The following is a 19,700-nucleotide window of genomic DNA, read 5'->3' as shown; positions in this document are numbered from 1 at the left end:
TTGAGGAAGGTTGTGGTGATAACTCTTTATCTAGATGCCTCAGGTCTCTTTTGGCAATTAACATAAGAATGGCCATACTGGGTCAGAGCAAAGGTCGATCTATCCCAGTATCCTGGGTAGTGGCAAATACCAGGTGCCAGAGAGGGAGTGAACCCAACAGGCAATGATCAAGTGATCTCTCTCCTGCTATCCATCTCTACCCTCTGACAAAAAGGCTAGGGACACCCTTCCTTACCCATCCTGGCAAATATCCATTAACGGACTTAACCTCCATGAATTTATCCAGTTCTCTTTTAAACGCTGTTATAGTCCTAGCCTTCACAACCTCCTCAGGCAAGGAGTTCCACAAGTTGACTGTGCGCTGTGTGAAGAAGAACATCCTTTTATTTGTTTTAAACCTGCTGCTCATTAATTTCATTTGGTGGCCCCTAGTTCTTGTATTATGGGAACAAGTAAATAACTTTTCCTTATCCACTTTCTCAACACCATTCATGATTTTATATACCTCTATCATATCCCCTCTTAGTCTCCTCTTTTTCAAGCTGAAAAGTCCTAGCCTCTTTAATCTCTCCTCATATGGGACCCATTCCAAACCCCTAATCATTTTAGTTGCCCTTCTCTGAACTTTTTCTAATGCCAGTATATCTTTGAGATGAGGAGACCACATCTGTATGCAGTATTCAAGATGTGGGTGTACCATGGATTTATATAAGGGCAATAAAATAGACTCCGTCTTATTTTCTGTCCCCTTTTTAATGATTCCTAACATCCTGTTTGCTTTTTTGACTGCCTCTGCACACTGCGTGGACGTCTTCAGAGAACTATCCATTATGACTCCAAGATCTTTTTCCTGATTCGTTGTAGCTAAATTATATGTATAGTTGCGGTTATTTCTTCCAATGTGCATTACTTTACATTTATCCACATTAAATTTCATTTGCCATTTTGTTGCCCAATCACTTAGTTTTGTGAGATCTTTTTGAAGTTCTTCACAGTCTGCTTTGGTCTTAACTATCTTGAACAGTTTAGTATCATCTGCAAACTTTGCCACCTCACTGTTTTACCCCTTTCTCCAGATCATTTATGAATAAATTGAATAGGATTGGTCCTAGGACTGACCCTTGGGGAACACCACTAGTTACCCCTCTCCATTCTGAGAATTTACCATTAATTCCTACCCTTTGTTCCCTGTTTTAACCAGTTCTCAGTCCTTGAAAGGACCTTCCCTCTTATCCCATGACAACTTAATTTTATGTAAGATCCTTTGGTGAGGGACCTTGTCAAAGGCCTTCTGGAAATCTGAGTACACTATGTCCACTGGATCCCCCTTGTCCACATGTTTGTTGACCCCTTCAAAAAACTAATAGATTAGTAAGTCATGATTTCCCTTTACAGAAACCATGTTGACTTTTGCCCAACAAGTTATGTTCTTCTAGGTGTCTGACAATTTTATTCTTTGTGACGGGTTTGGGACTCACCACTTAAACACTGCCTAATTAAGTGTATGTTCCTTTCTATTTACCTCTAGGATTTGACTTCCACTTTTAAAAAGATGCCTTTTTCTCTCACTACTTCTTCTTTTACATGGTTGTTAAGCCACAATGGCTCTTTTTTAGTTCCTTTACTGTGGCTTTTTAATTTGGGGTATACCCTTAAGTTGGGCCTCTATTATGAAAAGCGTCCATGCAGCTTGCAGGGATTTCACTCTAGTCACTGTACCTTTTAATTTCTGTTTAACTAACCTCCTCATTTTTGCATAGTTCACCTTTCTGAAATTAAATGCCACAGTGTTGGGCTGTTGAGGTGTTCTTCCCACCACAAGGATGTTAAATGTTATGGTCACTATTTCCAAGCGGTCCTGTTAGTTACCTCTTGGACCAGCTCCTGCGCTCCACTCAGGACTAAATCCAGAATTGCCTCTCCCGTTGTTGGTTCCCATACCAGCTGCTCCAAGAAGCAGTCATTTAAAGTATCGAGAAATTTTGTCTGTCAGTCTTGGTACAGACATGGTTTTGTCACAGACTGCATTGGTTGCATTGACCAATCTCCTTTATCTTCACCCATTGCCAATGTGTCTTTGCTGCTATTGGAATTATCTGATACCTTCAGTGCTTTTAATCATAAGGTCCTGTTGACTCATCTGCAGACCTTGATGAGAGTGGATAGGGTAGCTATTCAGTGGCTTTGTTCTTTGATCTCACATAGCAGTGGGTAATTCTCTTTTAATAGGAGCTTTGGATTATAGGGTGCTATTGCCATCCCTCCAGCTCAAACATAAGAGGCCATTAGGAGGGTTAATAAGTAGACATGGTACGTTGTGTTCTAAGTGGGTGATCCCCCAACTTTGTCTTGGTCATATGAGAATGTGGTGGTATGTCTTAGCCAGTGTCTGGAAGTAAGGCATGGATGACAGACAGCTGTCTAAAGCTCAGTCCAAGGTCTAAAGCAGTGACCCTATTGGAAACAGGATCCTGGACTGCGGGGCCATTGGGCTCAACCAATATTGTAATTCTTGTGTGAATTACTGAAGTGATTTGGGAGTGTTATATAGACTGATTTTTAAGTAGGCACATCTCCTGTAAACCATATAGGGCAGAGATTGTCTTTCTGTTTGTACAGTGCACAGCCCAGTGGGCCTTTTGAGAGGCATCTAAATATAAATATTGACTACTAGCAGATCTGATATTACTACTGAAAACAGTTTTCTTCTCCAAAAATGGCATCTAAATTGAAATCAATAGCTGCAAAATTTTCGTATTCTCAGAAGATGTTTTTACTATCTTTGATGTTTCTTCCTGTCCTGAAGACAATGCACCTTGTTGAAAATAAGTCCACTTAAATTTAGGCATTCATGCATAAATGAAATTTATATTTAAATACATTGAAAATGAAGGCTGATATGTACCAAACTCTGTTCTACAAGCAGCTTTTCCTGTTTCCGTCATACCCAATACACAAGTACAGCTACTACCGTCTATTTGCTCTTTTTCCACACAGAGATCAAATTTGTGTGTAACAGTTAAAACAGACCTGCACAACTCATAAAGCGGCGAGGGCCATATTACTCCAAAGAAAAACAGCTGAGGGCCGAACCCCCCCGCCCCAGCCCTGCCGAACCCTGCCCCAGCACTGCCCAGCCCCGCAGAACCCCCTCCCCCCCCGGACAAAGTATAAAGCCTCACCGCCACTGCCCGCCCGCTCGGCTCATCATCCCCCCCCTCCCCCCCCCATGAAATAAGGGGAGGGGAAAAGAGGGACAGTTTGAAGAGATTTTTCTGGGGCTATGAACTAAGGGGACGGGAAAGGGGGGCAGTGTGAAGCCCGGGCCAGGCGCCCCTCCCCTCTGTTGGCACTTTCTGGCTCTGCCTTGTGCCCAGTGCTTCCCGCCTCAGCGGGCCCCAGAAGTGACACACCTGCTGTACATCAGGCGGGGGGAGCAGGAGATGGAGACACGTGTGGTTCTGGCCGTTAGGGCGGTTGGAGTGCAGCGCATGTGGGGCTTTGAGGCAAGGTTCCCCCCCCGCCCCGGCAGGGGGTGAACCCAGCAGCCCCACCCCGCCACTTGCCCGTGGGCCGCACAGTGAGCCCACGGGGGCCACATGTTGTGCAGGCCTGAGTTAAAACATTTGTGTTTAAGTGAATTCCTGATATTAAATATTTGTTTTGCAGAATCCAGAATGTTAGTAAGCAATGCATTTTCCTGAGTTACTTCTTTGATTTGTTAATTTGATCATTCAAATATTAAGTTTATTATTGGCATTTAAACTTGGCAATTTAAAATTTGGTTAAGTCTTTTACAGTGAAATACCACAATTGTCAAGGCTGATGGTCTCCAGCATAACTTCGTGTCTGCTCTTTTTTAATTTGTGAAACCATACTTTTTTCCCCCTTCCTATAGCTGTAGTGGTTTTCCAGCTTTTAATTTTGCTTCGTGCCAAGGTTCACAAATACATTATAATAGTTATTTCAGTCTGTTTGTTTGTAGTTTGGGAACAGAACCAGATCTGTCATTCACTGGTAGCAGGGGAATGCCCTGCCTCTAAAGTTCTCTTTATTTTTTTTCTGCCTCTGCAGTGGCTAGGAGCTCAAACAGATCTTCCTGCATGTAGAGATTTTTCTGAGGAAAAATCTAAATTTATTTCAAATTTTCCACTAATAATTTGGTTCTATAATGTTTGATTTCCAGAGCTGCATATGACTTTTGGGGATATTGTCTCCCCAGCTCCCCTTCTTGAAATGCTTACTGTGATGGGTGCCCTGTAGGCTGCAGAGAGAGAAGCTGAGAAAAGTTAGAGGAAAAAGAAATGGTCTGTCTGTCTCCTGCTTCACCACCTTTTTGGGTATCTTGTGGGTGAGCTCAGCCAATCCTGTTGGCAGATTTGAGTTCCCTTGTACAACTCAGTCCAGAAAGGACTACCTCAGTCTCTCTTCTCTCAACAGGCAAAGAGGCAGGCGACATGGAAAAGAACTGGCTTTGGAGAAGCAACACTCCCCTATCTCTTTCTCTCTCCTCTTTCCCTCCGCCCCCCAACTTTTTTTTTAAATCAGATAGTAAAATATACCTAAACTAAAGAACAGAGGGTAGACATGGGCAAGAGTGTATAGAGTATTGTAAAACGACACTTAAATTTGCAGCTGCCCTAGAAAAGCTGTAGCTATATACCCTTCTCATGCAAGGTGAAAGAGGATAAGGATTTCCTGAGACATAAAAGATTGGGGAAAATAGCAGATTCTCAGCTGTTGTTGCAAGTCTTCATGCATGGATTATTGGTCTGTAACTCCCAGCGGCTGCTCTGGGTCACCATGTTCTACTGTCTAGATTATTGTCTGTAGTTTATGTTGCAGTTTGTCATGCCTCGCTGCCACCTCTGCCTCGTTAACCCAGCAGGTAGCTATGGAGTGATGAGAGAGACAGTAGGCCAGATGTGGAATAATTGGCAGGCAGTAAGGCACCTGGTGGTAGGATGACCTGATGTCCCTGATCGTGATGGGAAGCGCTGAGGGAGGGAAGGGGGCTAGGCACCGCGTCCTCGCTCCTCCCAGAGCGACCCCAATGCTGCGAAAGAGCTGATCGTGGTGGGCAGGAGGGAGGAGCAGGTGCTGATGGGAGGTGGGGGGCTGATAGGGCTACCAATGGGTGCTGAGCACCCACCTTTTTTTCTTTTTTTCTTTTTCTTTTTTTTTTTTCTTCCCCTGTGTTGGTTTCTGGAAAGAGCTGCATATTTATCTTTTGAAGAGCCACATGCAGCTCCAGAGATGTTGGTTGGCCACCCCTGGGATAGAGCCTCATGTCCTTCACCAGTTAGAATCCTAATTTCATATTGTCTTATCCAGCATAATGGGAGTTCTCTTCCACCTACAGCCTTGTGGAGAAGAAGCTATTTTGTAGAACCATGATGGAAAATGAACATTAATCATTTTTAGCTGCACATAGTGGGAGAAGTTTTTTTTTTAGTTAAGGCTTTTTGGGACTTTCTTGTTTAGTAAAGATTTGCTTTTTGAAAAGAGCATCTAAATGATTGGTTGTTTTCAAGTCTGATTCTCTGTTGTTGTTTTTTTGAGGTGAAGAGCGGACACAGTATGACTTTCCACTTGATGTCCATTTTGTAGAGAAGTTCCACAGCTTAATTACACAATGGTTTTTCCCCCCCTGTTTGCAGCTAGTTGGAAGCAGAACCAGACCTGTCAGTCAAGGCAGGCTGGGTGGGATCACACTGCTGAAGATCCCAGCAGCTTTAGACAGTTGCCTTCAGACCATCTTCTCAGAACAACAGCAAAACAAAGCAAAAAATCAACCACCTTGTTCTTGTGATTTGGTAATATATTGTGGCAGAGCTCTGTCCCTGCCCCTGTGGGTCCTGCGCTTCTAGGCAGTTTATGCTCGCCTCAGTGGCTCACTGTGACCCTCCACATAGCCCTTCTCTCTAGGGCCAGGGTTACAGTATACTGAGCCCTTTTTTTCATAGGCCAGAAAGGAGGTTGGTGAGAGAACTCCCACAGTCTCTGTTGTCCCTGGGGGCTTGTTTCAGAACAGTTTAGACTCCTGTCCTGACAGGGGCCTGACTTCCCCTCCCAGGATATGTTCCTGTAGTGGTGGATTGTGGGGAACCCGGGCCCACCCTCTACTCCGGGTTCCAGACTAGGGACCCTAATGGTAGCAGCTGTTGGCAGCCAACGTTTCACTGCCAGAATTGCTACATTCCCCTGGGCCACTTCCCCACAGCTCTCCTGCTTCTCCCTTACCTTAGGGCTCCCTTACCAATGGTTTGAGGGTGTCTTCATTAACCAGCCCTTCAGATGCACTTGCTCTCCTCTGCCTGACTGGAGTGAGCCCTTTTTATAGTATCAGCGGGGCCTTAGCCTGGAGCAGCCCCTGCTCTGGTCAGTCAGGGAACAGAAAACTGTTAATCCAGTGGCCAGTATATCTGCCTTCTGCTATTCTGCTGTACCCAACTGGCCTGGGTCTGTCACTCATATGGTCACTCCATATGAGCTATGGAAAGACACTGCTCAATTTCTTACGTTGTAGCAGCAATTAAATGTTTTTTATTATAGAAGTGGAAATTTAAATTAAAATGTTTCTATTAAAGATAATGTCTTTTCATTCTCAGGTTCGATGGATGATGTACTGGATTGTATTTGCTCTTTATACAGTTACTGAAACAGTAGCAGACCTAATGATCTCTTGGTAAGATTTTCTATAATATGGAACATGGGGATGATATAATTTTTTTCTGATGATTTAATGCAGAGAATACAATTACCAACTTATATTTATAGGTGATGTTTCCAAGAACTGCTGTAAGGAACTTGCATAATGAATAGTGTCCCCCATTTCTAAATTTATAGTGCCTTTTAATTCCTTAAAGAGTAGGGATAGAAAAATGCTACCCAGGCTGTAAAGCACAAGAGAAGCGAATAGAGTTGTAAAACTCATGCAAAAGAAATCTGGTGTCTTAAATAAAATAGTATAATGCAAGAAAACATGGAAAGATTTTTAAATCTCTTACCCTTTCTGCTTTTGATGGTATTACATTAAATGAAAACCAAATAAGTCAATGAAACAGATATTCATCTATTAAATAGTTAATTTTTAATCAATATAGATGTTATTAACCTTGGATGAAAAAATAGTGTAACATTTTGTTGTAAAAAATCTGTAACCAGTTTTTTTCCAAAGCTTTGGTTTTGGTAGTTAATTAACATCTACCTTCTTATCATAGTACTTGCATAACGTTTTATCTGCAGGTTTCCATTGTATTATGAGTTGAAGATCGCTTTTGTTATTTGGCTGCTCTCTCCATATACTAGAGGGGCAAGTTTAATGTATAGGAAGTTTCTCCATCCTCTTCTTTCTTCAAAGGAACGGGTAAGAAATTATTATTTTCAAAGTTTGGCATTGAATACAAGAATTTAACATTTTAAACACAAAAAAGATTTATACATTAACTGAGGCCATGTCTACAGTACCACTTATGCCAGCGAAACTTGTCGCTTAGGTGAAAAAACACCTCCCTGAATGACAAGTTTCACCGGCATAGTGGTAGCGTGCACAGCACTTCTCCCACCAACGTAACTACTGCTGCTTCCCATTAAGGGTGGTTTAATTATGTTGACAGGAGACCTCTCTCCGCATAGAGCGGCTACATGAGAGATCTTAAAGTGGTGCAGCTGCATCGGTACAGCTGTCCTGCTGTAAGGTCTTTAGTATAGACATAACCTAATAACTTAATATAAGTTGAAATATAAATATATTTTTACCTTCAAGTCTTCCATCAACATTTTGATGATAAAATAATGCTATGAGGTAATACAACTTCATGACTTTCAGGGATTTTGTGTGCAGATTTAAATATGTATTCTGTTTTGTTTTTTAGGAGATCGATGAGTATATTGTACAAGCCAAAGAACGAGGTTATGAAACTATGGTGAATTTTGGGAGACAGGGTTTAAATTTGGCAGCTACTGCTGCAGTAACTGCTGCTGCAAAGGTAAATTTCACTTATGCTAAACTGTTCAGGGTAAATATTATGGATAAAAAAGTAAAGTGGTATTGGGTATTTACCCATCTTAACTCAAAGAATTCATTCTAAAAGTAACATGTTTAAAAATAGGGGGATGTAATTTAAGGATTGCAATTTTGTGAGCATTTTTACACAGTTTGTTAGTTTAAAAATAAATAGAATGTAAATTTTTGGATAATGGATATCAGTTGAGTGGTAAATCAAAATATAGACTACAATGTTATGTTCAAGCTATTAGTGAAAGATCAACAATCTTTTTTTCTGTCTTTGTTGCATTTTCTTGCTGGTAATCACACTATTTATAGGATTTCTGGCTTCTTTCTGCTGTCTTCCTTCAATCAAGTTGAGGTAACTACATCTGCAAAATAAGGCATGAAATATTACTACCACAGATAAAAGCTGTTTTGTGCGATTAATTCCTAGTTTGTGATTTCAGATCCAATTTTTAAAGTAATGCACTACATGAAAGCTTGCATCATAGTTGTCTGATCTGCATATTCTTGCTTTGAGTAGTGTTTTTATATGAAATCGTAGAGCTGAATAAAATGCAGTGTCAGTTTAATAACATGCAACTTAACTGAAATTAATGAAGGGGGTTTCCCAAAATATTTGATTGAAAAGCCACTAATGAAGGCAACCAAGAAAGCTCTCAACTTATAATTAGTGAAATAAGTCTGGAAACAGCTTGTATGCTTGAAAAATGTCTTTTGATTCACATTGAAGATTGAACTGACTTTAGTAAAGAGTAAACTGCCCCCCCCTTTTTTTTTAGTAAAAATGCAGGAAATAGCATTAGAAATTCATACATTCTGATTTGGCAAACAATTTCAGGCTTAATTTCCAGTGAGAACAAGTGAAACTAGTATGCTTTAAAGTAATGATATTGAAAAGTTTATAAAGATTCAAATAAGCCACTAAAAAGCAATATATAGAAATATTATGTAAACTTTTTAAAATGGCAACACAGTTGACCTGTAAATTACTGTTGTCTGGGAGAAACATGTTGACGATTGGGCTTTTGGATCCAATGAAGAAAATTTAAGACTTCTATAAAAGGAATATTTTCACATTACCATTTTAAAGATGTATTTTTTTTTTAATTAAGGACATCTCAGATTGTCCTGATTTTGATATTTCTCTTGACAACAATGTAAGCAGTTTCACGTTCTGGTTTTCATACACTAGTGCATATTGCACTGTTTGGGATGTTCAGACACTACACAGAATGTTTTAAATTTTCCATTGGAATATTTATTTATAAAACATTTTTCCTTGGTCTGAAATGTAAAATTTTATATCTATAAACCTAAATATTCACCTGTATCATTAAGATATGATAAATTGATTCAGCAGTCTCTGGTGTGATGCCAGTCAGCCCAGCAAAAAACTAGCCTGTTGCTGTCCCAACATCTAACACACCTTACATCTTATTACCTAAATATAACTTAAAATTGGTGACTACTGTAATTCATAGCATAGTAGAGTTCGTATAAACAGCTGTCTACCTTTTAAAATGTTATAATTAAAAAACCGTTCTTTTGTATAAAGATTTATTTTTAAACAAGACTTGGAAAAAGTATCCAAACTTTTATTTTCTAGGGCTCCTTATCTCTTTAAAAGTGAGATTTTTCTGCCTGAGTGGTGCTTCAAAAGATCATTGTAATTATAAAGAAAAGTGCATGGTGAGCTTATGTTTGGTGGACATCTGTTTGTTTCATATTGGTGGTGGTTGGTTGTTTAAATGATTAATACATGAGAAAAAAGTTATTAATGCTACATGCCTGAAGCCATAACAACTTTAAACAAAATATATTCCTATGGTAGTATGCCCTAAATATCATAAGTGGGACTGGTAGGGAATATCAAAAGTAACCATTTTTAACTAATGTGAACTCTTCTTTTTGAAAGAAGGTTAGTATAGCTGTTTGAGCAGAACACTCCTATTTTAATTTGCCACACTGTGCACTCAGAAAAGATGTAATACTGCAGGTGGTCATTTTACTATTGCTTTGTGGTCGTTTCCCTCCCTCCAATATCTATCTGGCTGGCTGGCCGGCCGGCCATGATTACGTCACAATGATATACTTCTGGCTGGCCATGAATATTCAAAGATACAGAATTTGAAGTTACATTGAGACCCAACTATTCCTTTCTTTCTGAGGTAACAAATAATTTCTGCCTCAGTGTCAATGAAGTTTGGATTTCAAAGCCATTCAACTGTGAATGGATGGATACTTATTCTGTATATTTGTTATGCATCCTCATGAATATATGTACAATTAATCCAGTGCAATTAAGTTGCTTGGGGAAAAAAGACAGTCATAGTACCAAAGACATTAAGCTATCAATGTGATTGTAAAGAGTGCACAGAGAGAGAGAGAGGAAACTCTTTGCAACTCTTAAACTATATTGTTAATATCAGAAATTCTCTCTTTAATGTGCTGTGCCATTCCAAAAGCTTGGGTGTAATTCCTTCATGCTAGCACTTGGAGACTGCACATATGTTCTTTCTGGTGACTTCATTCCTTGTATATAAAGGGCTTGCTAGCTTGCCCAAGTAGGTTTTTCCTGCCTCCAACAAGTGAAGAGAACAATACCTTTACCTGACACTGAAGAATGAGGCTTGCAATTCCAGAAATTCTTTTACAGCTGGGACAACCCACACTGTGTAGTTTTCCATGGGTATACCCAGGGTGTTACAGATGCCCTTGAGCCTGCCTGCCTGTCTGCCTCGGTGAACTTCCTGTGATGGATTTAGTATATCTGCCTCCCAGCATCTACCCAGAGTGATCCCCAGAGGACGATGCCAGGATAGTTGCACTTGGCTGGTAAATGAAAATACCCTTTCTGAAGGAGTCAGGAGAATCACATGGACAACAATTTCTGTTAAGTGGGGTGCTTTCCTCAGGGCAAATCAACAAAGTCTACTTTTGAAGAGAGATCTTCGGTACTTATGGCTCCATCACTCTAGTATCTGAACACCTCACAATCTTCCATGTATTCACTCTCACAGTATCATGTGAGGTTGGAAAGTACTAATATCCTATTTTATAGATGGGGAACTGAGGCACAGAGAGATAAGGAACTTGCCCAAGGTCACGCAGGGAGATCATTTTGAATTATCTGGCTAAGCTTTTGAAATGGCTATCTAAACATTTTATCCTGCTAGAGGAATACTCAGATACATTTGAGAGGGCTGAACAGTCAGAATTGATTCAGAGGCTGCCATGATCAGTCTCTGTAGTTTCATCTTTGTCAGACTTTACATACATCATTGTGACCATGTTCAGAACCATGGTGGCCTTTATAACACTGGAAAGACTTCTTTGACTGAAGCAGTGGTTGGCTGATAGACATTCAAAAGGCCAGATTGGTCACTTAACCTTTCAGTAGGGCTGCTTTTGGTGAAGAACTCCAGCATCCAAAGCCTTTCATAGATAAGGGGAACATAGGGCTGCCACATCACAGGCACCTCCTCCTCCTGTTCTCAGTACTAATCTCATCCTAATGGGATACTTTTTCCACTGTAAGACTATCACCCAGGGAAAACGTTTTTCCTGAAAACAAGGCCTTTGACAAAGTAATTGCTTTTGCCCCAAGAAAGAGCTTAGACCACACAGCTATTTTTTCCATCTTAAGTAAACAACATGAAGATATACTTAGGCATGCACCAACAGTGTTAAACACCATCAGCTAACAAGTGTTTAAACATCACTGTTTGTTTATAATAGGTGCTAATTGATGTTTCAAACACTGTTAATTAACCTGCATTAGCTAACGCAAATTAAAACACAGTCAATTTTCTTAGTCTAAAATGTGCCCTTGGTCTGGTTTTTGTGAAGTTAGTCTATGTGCAGTGACAACATGCTTTTTGCCAAAGCATGTCAACTACAGTATTTAAAAATATTATGATATCTGAGAGGCTGTTCTGAAATTACATGTAGACTTGTGTGTGGGGAATGTATAATGATATTGAACCAAAGCCCTGCCTACACCTCTCTTCCTGGATTTGGAATCATAAAATGTTATGACTGTGTGACACTCCAAGAAACTAATTAAAACAAAAACCCAAGCATGGGTTAGTATGTGCAGCAGTGCATTATGGTGAGGGAGTCCTAAATACATTGCTTGTATTTTAATCTTTTATTTAGTGAGTATGTTTGGTGTCCCAGGTATTCAAGGATTCCACAGCTGCGCAGTTAGCTCCTTCATGTGGAATTGTGCTGCAAAAATCTTTATTCATTTTAAAAGAGAATTTTAATCTTTATGTGGAGATAGCCTTGAAAACATGTGCAGTGTAAACTGATGCAGCAATATTTGCCTGTGTCTGTAGAGAGTCTGCAGCAGTAGGTGTGAGAGATGTGAACTACCCCATTCATCTCAATCAGGAGCCCATGGATTCTGAAATTGCAGAATTTGGCATTTTCCCAAGATACCTTGGATTTCATACTGCAGCACTTTTACTGTGGAATACATCAATTTGCCGCAGATAAAATTTTGCTTTGCTTTTTCTCTGGCCTGCCAGGATTTGCCTGCAGCTGCCTCTTCCTCTCCAACATTTCACATAATGGGGAGTTAATTACAGTATATTCTCCCTGCAGTGTTCCATTGAGCCAAGCACCAGGGAGCCAGAGAGCCAGAACTAGGGAGCAGGAGGAGTCGGAGGTGAAGCAGCAGATGCTCAGGGAACTCAGTTCCTGGAGCTGGTTAAAGGCTCCCTGTTGCCTTTGAATACATTAGTGGAAGCATGATCTTAGCCAGGCCACTGTTACAAAATCATGTGGCCTGAGACCTGAGGAGGGGTGTTATGCTTTTTGGGCAGCGTAGTGGGAAGTACCATGCTGGAAAATAATTGTTGATAACTTGTTAAACTCCCAGTAAGGTCACAGGAGTGAAGAGTGTGTTAAGTTGAGAATTGGATTTAAGGATATTTCATCATGTAGTAAACTAATATTCCTGTGGAAATTTGAGCTGCAGAGTGAGTAAATACTTGATCCTGATGAATGCATCATTTAGAAGATATTTTTCTATTAAATATCTTTCATCATTCTGTGACCCTTAAATTCTAGTAATTAGAAGTGACTTTTTTGATTGTCATTTTGGGTTCCATTGTATGATGTTATGAAGAATAATATTGGTCTGCTAGATGGTCTGACACAGAATTGTTTCTTCAGTAGCTCCTTCATTACTGTTCATTAGCAGCAGCGCCCAGAGGCCCCAGTCAGGATAGGGACCTGTTGTGCTGCACACAATGAACGTGTGTAGTAAGTCACAATCACTGTTCTCCAGTAGTATATGAAAGCTATTCTAGTTTCATCCTCTGTTCCATAAAATGTAATTAAGGATGTGCAAGACATATTCATTTAAAAAAAAAAAGATTTCCAATGTTTTATTTGCTATCTGCATAACAAAGTAGATTGACTTTTTCAATCTTGGAGGGTATATACGGGATGAAAGAGCCCTGATGGAGCCATTCTGTATCATCTTTTATATGCACATTGAATGAGGCAGTGCTCCACAAGAGCCCTTGCCTCACTGAGTGCACAGCTTTCATAGGACATAGCATTACCCTCCTCTCTGCCAAACACTTCTACTTTTTCTATGTTCTCATGAAAACAAACTTAAAAGTTCTATCCAAAATCTACACTGAAGAATATAGCTGCACAGTAGATTACTAAAATTGGGAAACATTAAATACTAGGATTGCAACTCTAATTCTTCTCTGTGCATGTGCATTACAATAGTCCATTTCATGGTCGTATATATTATATTGTATTAGTTCCACAGAAATAATTAGGTAATGCTCAGTGAAAGAGTTAGATTAACAGGTGTTCATGTGGGTCTGTTCTTCATTTTGGGTCCCTCACTGCAAAGATTGGGTATTGTGTAGTGATTGAAGCTGGGGTGTACTTATTGATCAATGATAAAAATATATCTCCGTTGCCTCATTCACTGCATGCAGAATGTATTGCAACGGTGACCCTAGGCAAAACACACTACTGTGTATGTAGGACAAAATTATAGTCTCTTATCAGCATCTTTATTGATTGATCTTCTATTTCAAATACTCTTCATACTGTGGAGAAACAAGTACGTGTACATCTTTATGTAATATGTTTTGGTAATTTTAATTAAAGGGCTATTACAACTACATTCAGATATTTGAAAAGTGGTACTAGGTGATAGTGTCTGGATCAGGCATTAAAGGCTTTTTTTGGGGAAAAAAATCTCTTTAATCCACCTAGAATAAGGAATAAATAAATCAGAAAGAAATAATAAGCAGTGCCCAAAAGCGTTAGGAATTGGAACTATTAACTTAATTCATGATTTTTAAAAATTCCTTTTACAAGGTATAATCTAATGTTAAGCTTGAACAAAATGTTCCTTGTCACAGTTCTCAGGGTAACTGCACCTCTGATCCCTTTGTGGCCTCCTTCAGGGTACCCCACTAGGCATCAGACCTCTAGCCATCATCTTTCTCAGGGCAGAGTCCTGCAATTCTCTGTATCTAGACTGGGGATTTAGGCTGCAATTCTTTAATTTGCTGTGATCATCTCAGCAAGTCTGAATTTAGTTTAGCACTTAGTCCTGTTCTCTCAGGAGCAACTAGAGTTAATCTGTGACCAGCCAGCCTTCATAAAGCAAAGTATTTATTTGGAACAAAAGCATTGTAGAGAACACATCTTAAAAACAATAAATTGCTTACATGCATGTCTGGTTTACCAAGTGTCACCCGTCTTCCACATGGGGACCTTAGCAGATTTTAAAGTACTTCAGGTCCTCTCAGAGGGCCTGCCCCTCTGGGCCCAGTCTGAAGTCTGTCACTTCTTGGATCAAGGGGAATTACCTCTCCCCCCATGTTAAGGTGGTCACATCCTATAGTTTTTTGTTTTTTCTTTGACAGCCTGTTTAATGAGGTCATGCCAGTATATAGGATCTCCCCAGAGGGTAAAGCTTCTCCAGACTTGTTCCTTGTCTAAGGATTTGCCCTGTGACTTTAGTTCCTGCAGGAAGCTCCTGTAACTTTCCAATGGAGCCCGAATACAATCCCATAAAGACACATGTAACATTTATAAAGTTGATAGTCTTGAATATTCCATGTGTCCATAGTATGTCAGAGTATTTACATGAGGAAAAAACACAAATGTGACTGCTGCTTAAAACAAATGAACATCTACTGCATGTCTGTTAAGAGAATTTTGTAATACAGCAAGAAAGCATGTATTTAACCTTACCTCAATTTGAAGAGCAAATCTTAAGGCTTCTCCATTTGTTCTTGAAAAGTGCTATTATTGTGTTCCAGGGTCAAGGTGCAATAACTGAACGGTTGAGAAGTTTCAGTATGCATGACTTAACAGCTATTCAAGGAGATGAGCCAGTGGGACAAAGACCCTATCAGACTTTACCTGAAACCAAAAAGAAAACCAAGAGTTCTGTCAGTGAGTCTCTGGGTATGTATCTTAAAGTTTTGGAGCTACTCGTGTTGTAGTTAAATTCTGATTATGTAAAAGCCAGGAAGTGGAAAGAGCAAGAACTTCTTTTTTTATTCTCTTGAATATTGGTGGTGGAAAAAACCCCAATCTCTTCCTGCAAATTTGAATAAGTTTGGATTGATACGTAACATTTTCAACTAGGATTATATCCATCGTAACTTTCTGAACTGGTGGTTCTTGGTGGTTCTCTTCCCTTCATGGCTCTACTGGGTGAGATAGCAAATAGATTATCCTCATATCTATCTTGCTGAGTCTGCGGTTTGTGTTAACTAAAACAGTAATGCTAGTAGTGCAAGTCAGATTTATTGGATGACACATGTTGGTGTCATGGAACATGTGAAAAGTTGTGACAAGTAAATAGGAAAAGAACAAACTAATGAAAAAAGGGTGAATGTAACAGGCTTTTAAAAAGGTGGCAAAGTCACTGGTTAAAAGTTGAACATGCTTGTAGCAACAAAAATAATTTTAGTCCATTGAGGAGTTGTCATGGGAAAATTTAAAATTTGGGAGTGAAGAATAATACTTGGTGACACAGCACAGAAACTGAACTGCCATACGTTAAGTGCAAATGCACAAGTTAACAGGTGGTTCTCCAGAATTTTTTGATACTGTAGATTAAACAGTAAAGTTTCTGGAAGGTATCTCGACTTCCATTATTAATGAATAGCGCTTATGAATCTCTGTGCTACTTTAAGGAAAATGAAAAATTTCAGAAGGATAGAAATCATCCTTTATAGTTAAGTTTTTATCATGGATATTTTTAGTGAAAGTCAGGGACAGGTCACAGGCTTCTGTGAATTTTTGTTTATTGCCTGTGACCTGTCCCTGACTTTCACTAAAAATATCCCTGACAAAAGGGGTAGGTGGGTTTGGCCCCCACTGCTGCTGGGGCTCCCGGTTCCCCCACCACTGCTGTGGATAGAGGCTCTGGGATCCCCTGCCCAAGGGCTGGGCTGCTGTGGAGTTCCTTTGCCCCGGGACAGCTGGGAGCTGCAGGGTCCCCCTGGCCGGCCGTTGAGGCCAGGCAGATGCAGGGGGTCCCCACACCACATGCTGGGCAGCTGCAGGGGTCCTCACCAGGGTGGGGGGTGGGAGCTGCGGGAGGTGAAGGTGGCTGGGAGCTCCAGCCCCAGGGCAGAAAATGTCACAGAGGTCAATGGAAGTTACGGATTCCATGACTTCGTGATATAATCGTAGCCTTACTTATAGCTGAAGTCTGACTAAAAATATAAAATAGCTGCTGCCTCTTACAAAGGAATAGTTCTGCTTTATTTTCCTCCTTTCTGTTATATTTAAGTCAATGGTAGTCAATAGGCGGACTGTGGGCCAAATCTGGACTGCCAGACGCTTTTGAATGGACACCAAAATCTTCTATTTACTTATCACTAGTGTTTGGTTAATTATTATTTTCTCTGGAGGCCGGATCTTGACTATACCTTTGACCAAGAAATTTGGACCTTGACAAAAAATAATTGTCTATCCCTGATTTAAGTATTGAAAAGACTAAGGTAAGTCTTACATAAAAAATGGCTTCCATTTTTTTTATATAATAATCATACAGAGCATTTCCTGGGGATAAATAGCTATCTGGAGGAGGTGATGACCTTAACCTGAGCTAAGGATTAATTCCCAGGAAGTGCTCGGCATAGAGACCATCACATGAATAAGATATGATAATTGGTCAGTGGAAAAGCCTATAAATTCCTATTGTATGTGTACATATGGTTGTATTATAGGTAATGCAGCTGCTATGTGTGTGGTGTTTCTAGATAACTAATACATTATGTTATCTGGTTGAGTTGTTTGACAATGATCTATTGACATTCCTGTTTGAGTAAATGAACATTTATCCTAATATAAATTAGTTTCACCTAAATTATCTGTACTATTAAATCATAAAATATTTAGTCTTGTTAAACTTTGATCCATTTAGTTATCTACTTATTTTTTGCACTTTGTATATATTTTCTAGTCAAGAGTACAAAATAAAATGTTTCCAGAAAGGTCGTAGCTAAGCTTTGAAATTGCGTATTGGAAACAGTTTGCGCCCTCTGATGAGAATCTTAATAAGTCAGTTAAATTTAGGGTAGGTACATTGAGAATTTGCACTCAGCATGCAGATGGTAGTGACCTGTTGTCCTTTTCCTCAGTGCTTAAACATGAGTTCCTTTTCTTAAAGAAGTTTGATGCTATTTCTTTGGCTAACAGGAGAGACCATACCTCAGTGGAAATGAGTTTTGGCTCTGTGTTTATAGAGATAAGGATGTCTTGCGCTTACCTCTATGCACAGAAATTTGAAAAATGATTTGTATTAGGAGCTTGCCCATTCTAAATCCTATAAGGTGATCTCTAGCTGCAAATCTCTTAGTAATGGGGTAGGGAGGCTAGTGGTGTGGGTTGTTCTTTTAAATATATATTCCCAAATATAAAACATCAGTAAGGTTGAGTACATATATTTAAAAAGTAAGCCCTTTTAAACCCTCAAGAACAGCGCAGTTAACCAAAAATGTTTGTTCTTCAGGTGCTGTTCATATCAATTCCAAGTAGGTGTGCGCGTGCCATGTGCAGAGTCGTCAGAAGGTACCCAATGGGTCAGCTCAGACATCCCCTGGAGTTGCTCCTTCATGGTGCCACATATAGGTCCCTGCCAACCCTCCACATCCTCAGTTCCTTCTTACCACCAATGACAGTCGTTGGAGCCGAGTGTCTCTCTTCCTTTGGCAAGCAGTCCCCTAGTGATTTCTCTTGTATCCAAACCTGTAAATCGTTAAATAGTTTAGTATTAGTTATAGTTAGTTCGTGTTTGGCGTCTTCTCCCTGTTTTCTGAACAGTCTAACCCACTTCTATCCTGCATGGGCCCAAAATACCTCAGAACGCTGGGTTCTCTGCACGGTAGATGTACGATATTCTCTCCAGTTCTGCTCCTCCCTACCCTCCCATCCCCTTTCCCTGTCCCTCTTCAGGGACTCTTCTCTCAAGCAGCTTCTCATGCAGGAAGTGCAGTGCTCCCAGTCTCAGGAGTGGTAGAGGATGTCCTTCAGGACCTAAGGGGCAAGGGTTTTTATTCCCAATATTTCCTGAATCCCAAAGCTGAATGGGGTCTCAGACCCATTCTCGACAGATTCATGAAGAAACAAATCTCTTTGGCCACCATCATCCCCTCCCCGGATCCAGGTGACTGGTATGCCACCCTTGACTTGAAGGACACATACTTACACATATCAATAGTCCCATCCCACAGACTGTTTCCTAGGTTCATAGTGAATCACAACCATTACCAGTTTACAGTCCTTCCCTTCGGCCTGTTAGCAACCCCTCAGGTGTTCACCAAATGCATGACAGTCATGGCCGCCTTCCTGAGAAGTTGGCAGGTACAGGTGTTCCCATGTCTTGTCGATTGGCTTGTCAAGGGCCGCTCCAGAGCTCAGGTAAAGGCACATGTACATCTGATACAATTGACCTTTGACTGTCTGGGTCTATTGCTGGATGTGCCCAAGTACACCCTATCCCCAAACCAGAGGATAGAGTTTATAGGAGCAGTCCTAGACTCCACCCAAGCCAAGGAGTTCCTGTCAGAGTTGTGCTTTCATGTGCCCCATCATAGAGGAGACTCAACGTTGTCCCCAACACGATGGCACCAAGCTGCTTGAAGCTGCTCACTAACATGGTGGCTTGCCCATATGTAGTCCAGCACGCGAGGCTCCGGCTCAGACCCCTTCAGGCCTGGCTGGCTTCAGTATGCCATCCAAGCTGGGGGAGCTTGGACAAGGTAGTCTCGATTCCTCCTCGGGTTGTCAAATCCCTCCATTGGTGGCTCAACCCTCAGGCAGTTGTGCAGGAGTACCCTTCTCCAGGTGGCAACCATCAGTGTTGCTGGTCACGGATGCGTCAACATTGGGGTGGGGTGTGCATCTAGGGGCCCTCAGGATCCAAGGCCTCTGGTCCCAAGCAGAACTCTCACTCCATATCCATGTCAGAGAGCTGAGGGTGGTTCGCTTAGCCTGTCAAACCTTCCAATCTCACCTGGGGGGCAGGCGTGCATCAGTCATGATGGACAATACAACGGCGATGTTTGTTTTTATACAAACAGACAGGGTGGAGTGCTCTCCTCTCTTATGCCAGGAAGCCCTCAAGCTGTAGGACTTCTGCATAGGTCACTCAAACTCCACCAGAGAGGTCCTT

At 40.8% G+C, this 19,700-nt stretch overlaps 1 protein-coding gene and 1 long non-coding RNA gene across 7 annotated transcripts in view; one reads left to right on the top strand and one right to left on the bottom strand.

Moving 5' to 3' along the window:
• Positions 1-19,700, top strand: part of REEP3 (receptor accessory protein 3) — a 63,442-nt gene that overhangs the window by 36,150 nt on the left and 7,592 nt on the right. For 3 of the 6 annotated variants that reach the window (XM_039482625.1, XM_039482624.1, XM_039482626.1), the window contains 5 exons: positions 5,661-5,816; positions 6,612-6,688; positions 7,249-7,369; positions 7,878-7,991; positions 15,328-15,475. In XM_039482625.1, the coding sequence (XP_039338559.1) occupies positions 5,661-5,816; positions 6,612-6,688; positions 7,249-7,369; positions 7,878-7,991; positions 15,328-15,475 (616 nt within the window). Of the gene's footprint in view, positions 1-5,660; positions 5,817-6,611; positions 6,689-7,248; positions 7,370-7,877; positions 7,992-8,329; positions 8,373-9,623; positions 9,707-15,327; positions 15,476-19,700 lie in introns of those variants that run through there. The other 3 variants (XM_039482628.1, XM_039482627.1, XR_005583115.1) reach the window with 2 other exon arrangements.
• On the bottom strand, positions 7,250-18,428 carry LOC120369378. The gene is made up of 4 exons (XR_005583128.1): positions 18,196-18,428; positions 15,260-15,430; positions 7,762-8,382; positions 7,250-7,355 (listed from the first exon to the last, which is right to left on the bottom strand). It is a non-coding gene; the product is annotated as an uncharacterized LOC120369378 (long non-coding RNA).

This window comes from Mauremys reevesii, linkage group 7 (assembly GCF_016161935.1).
Source record: "Mauremys reevesii isolate NIE-2019 linkage group 7, ASM1616193v1, whole genome shotgun sequence".
NCBI lineage: Eukaryota > Metazoa > Chordata > Testudines > Geoemydidae > Mauremys > Mauremys reevesii.
This window is presented reverse-complemented; position numbering and strand designations above follow the sequence as displayed.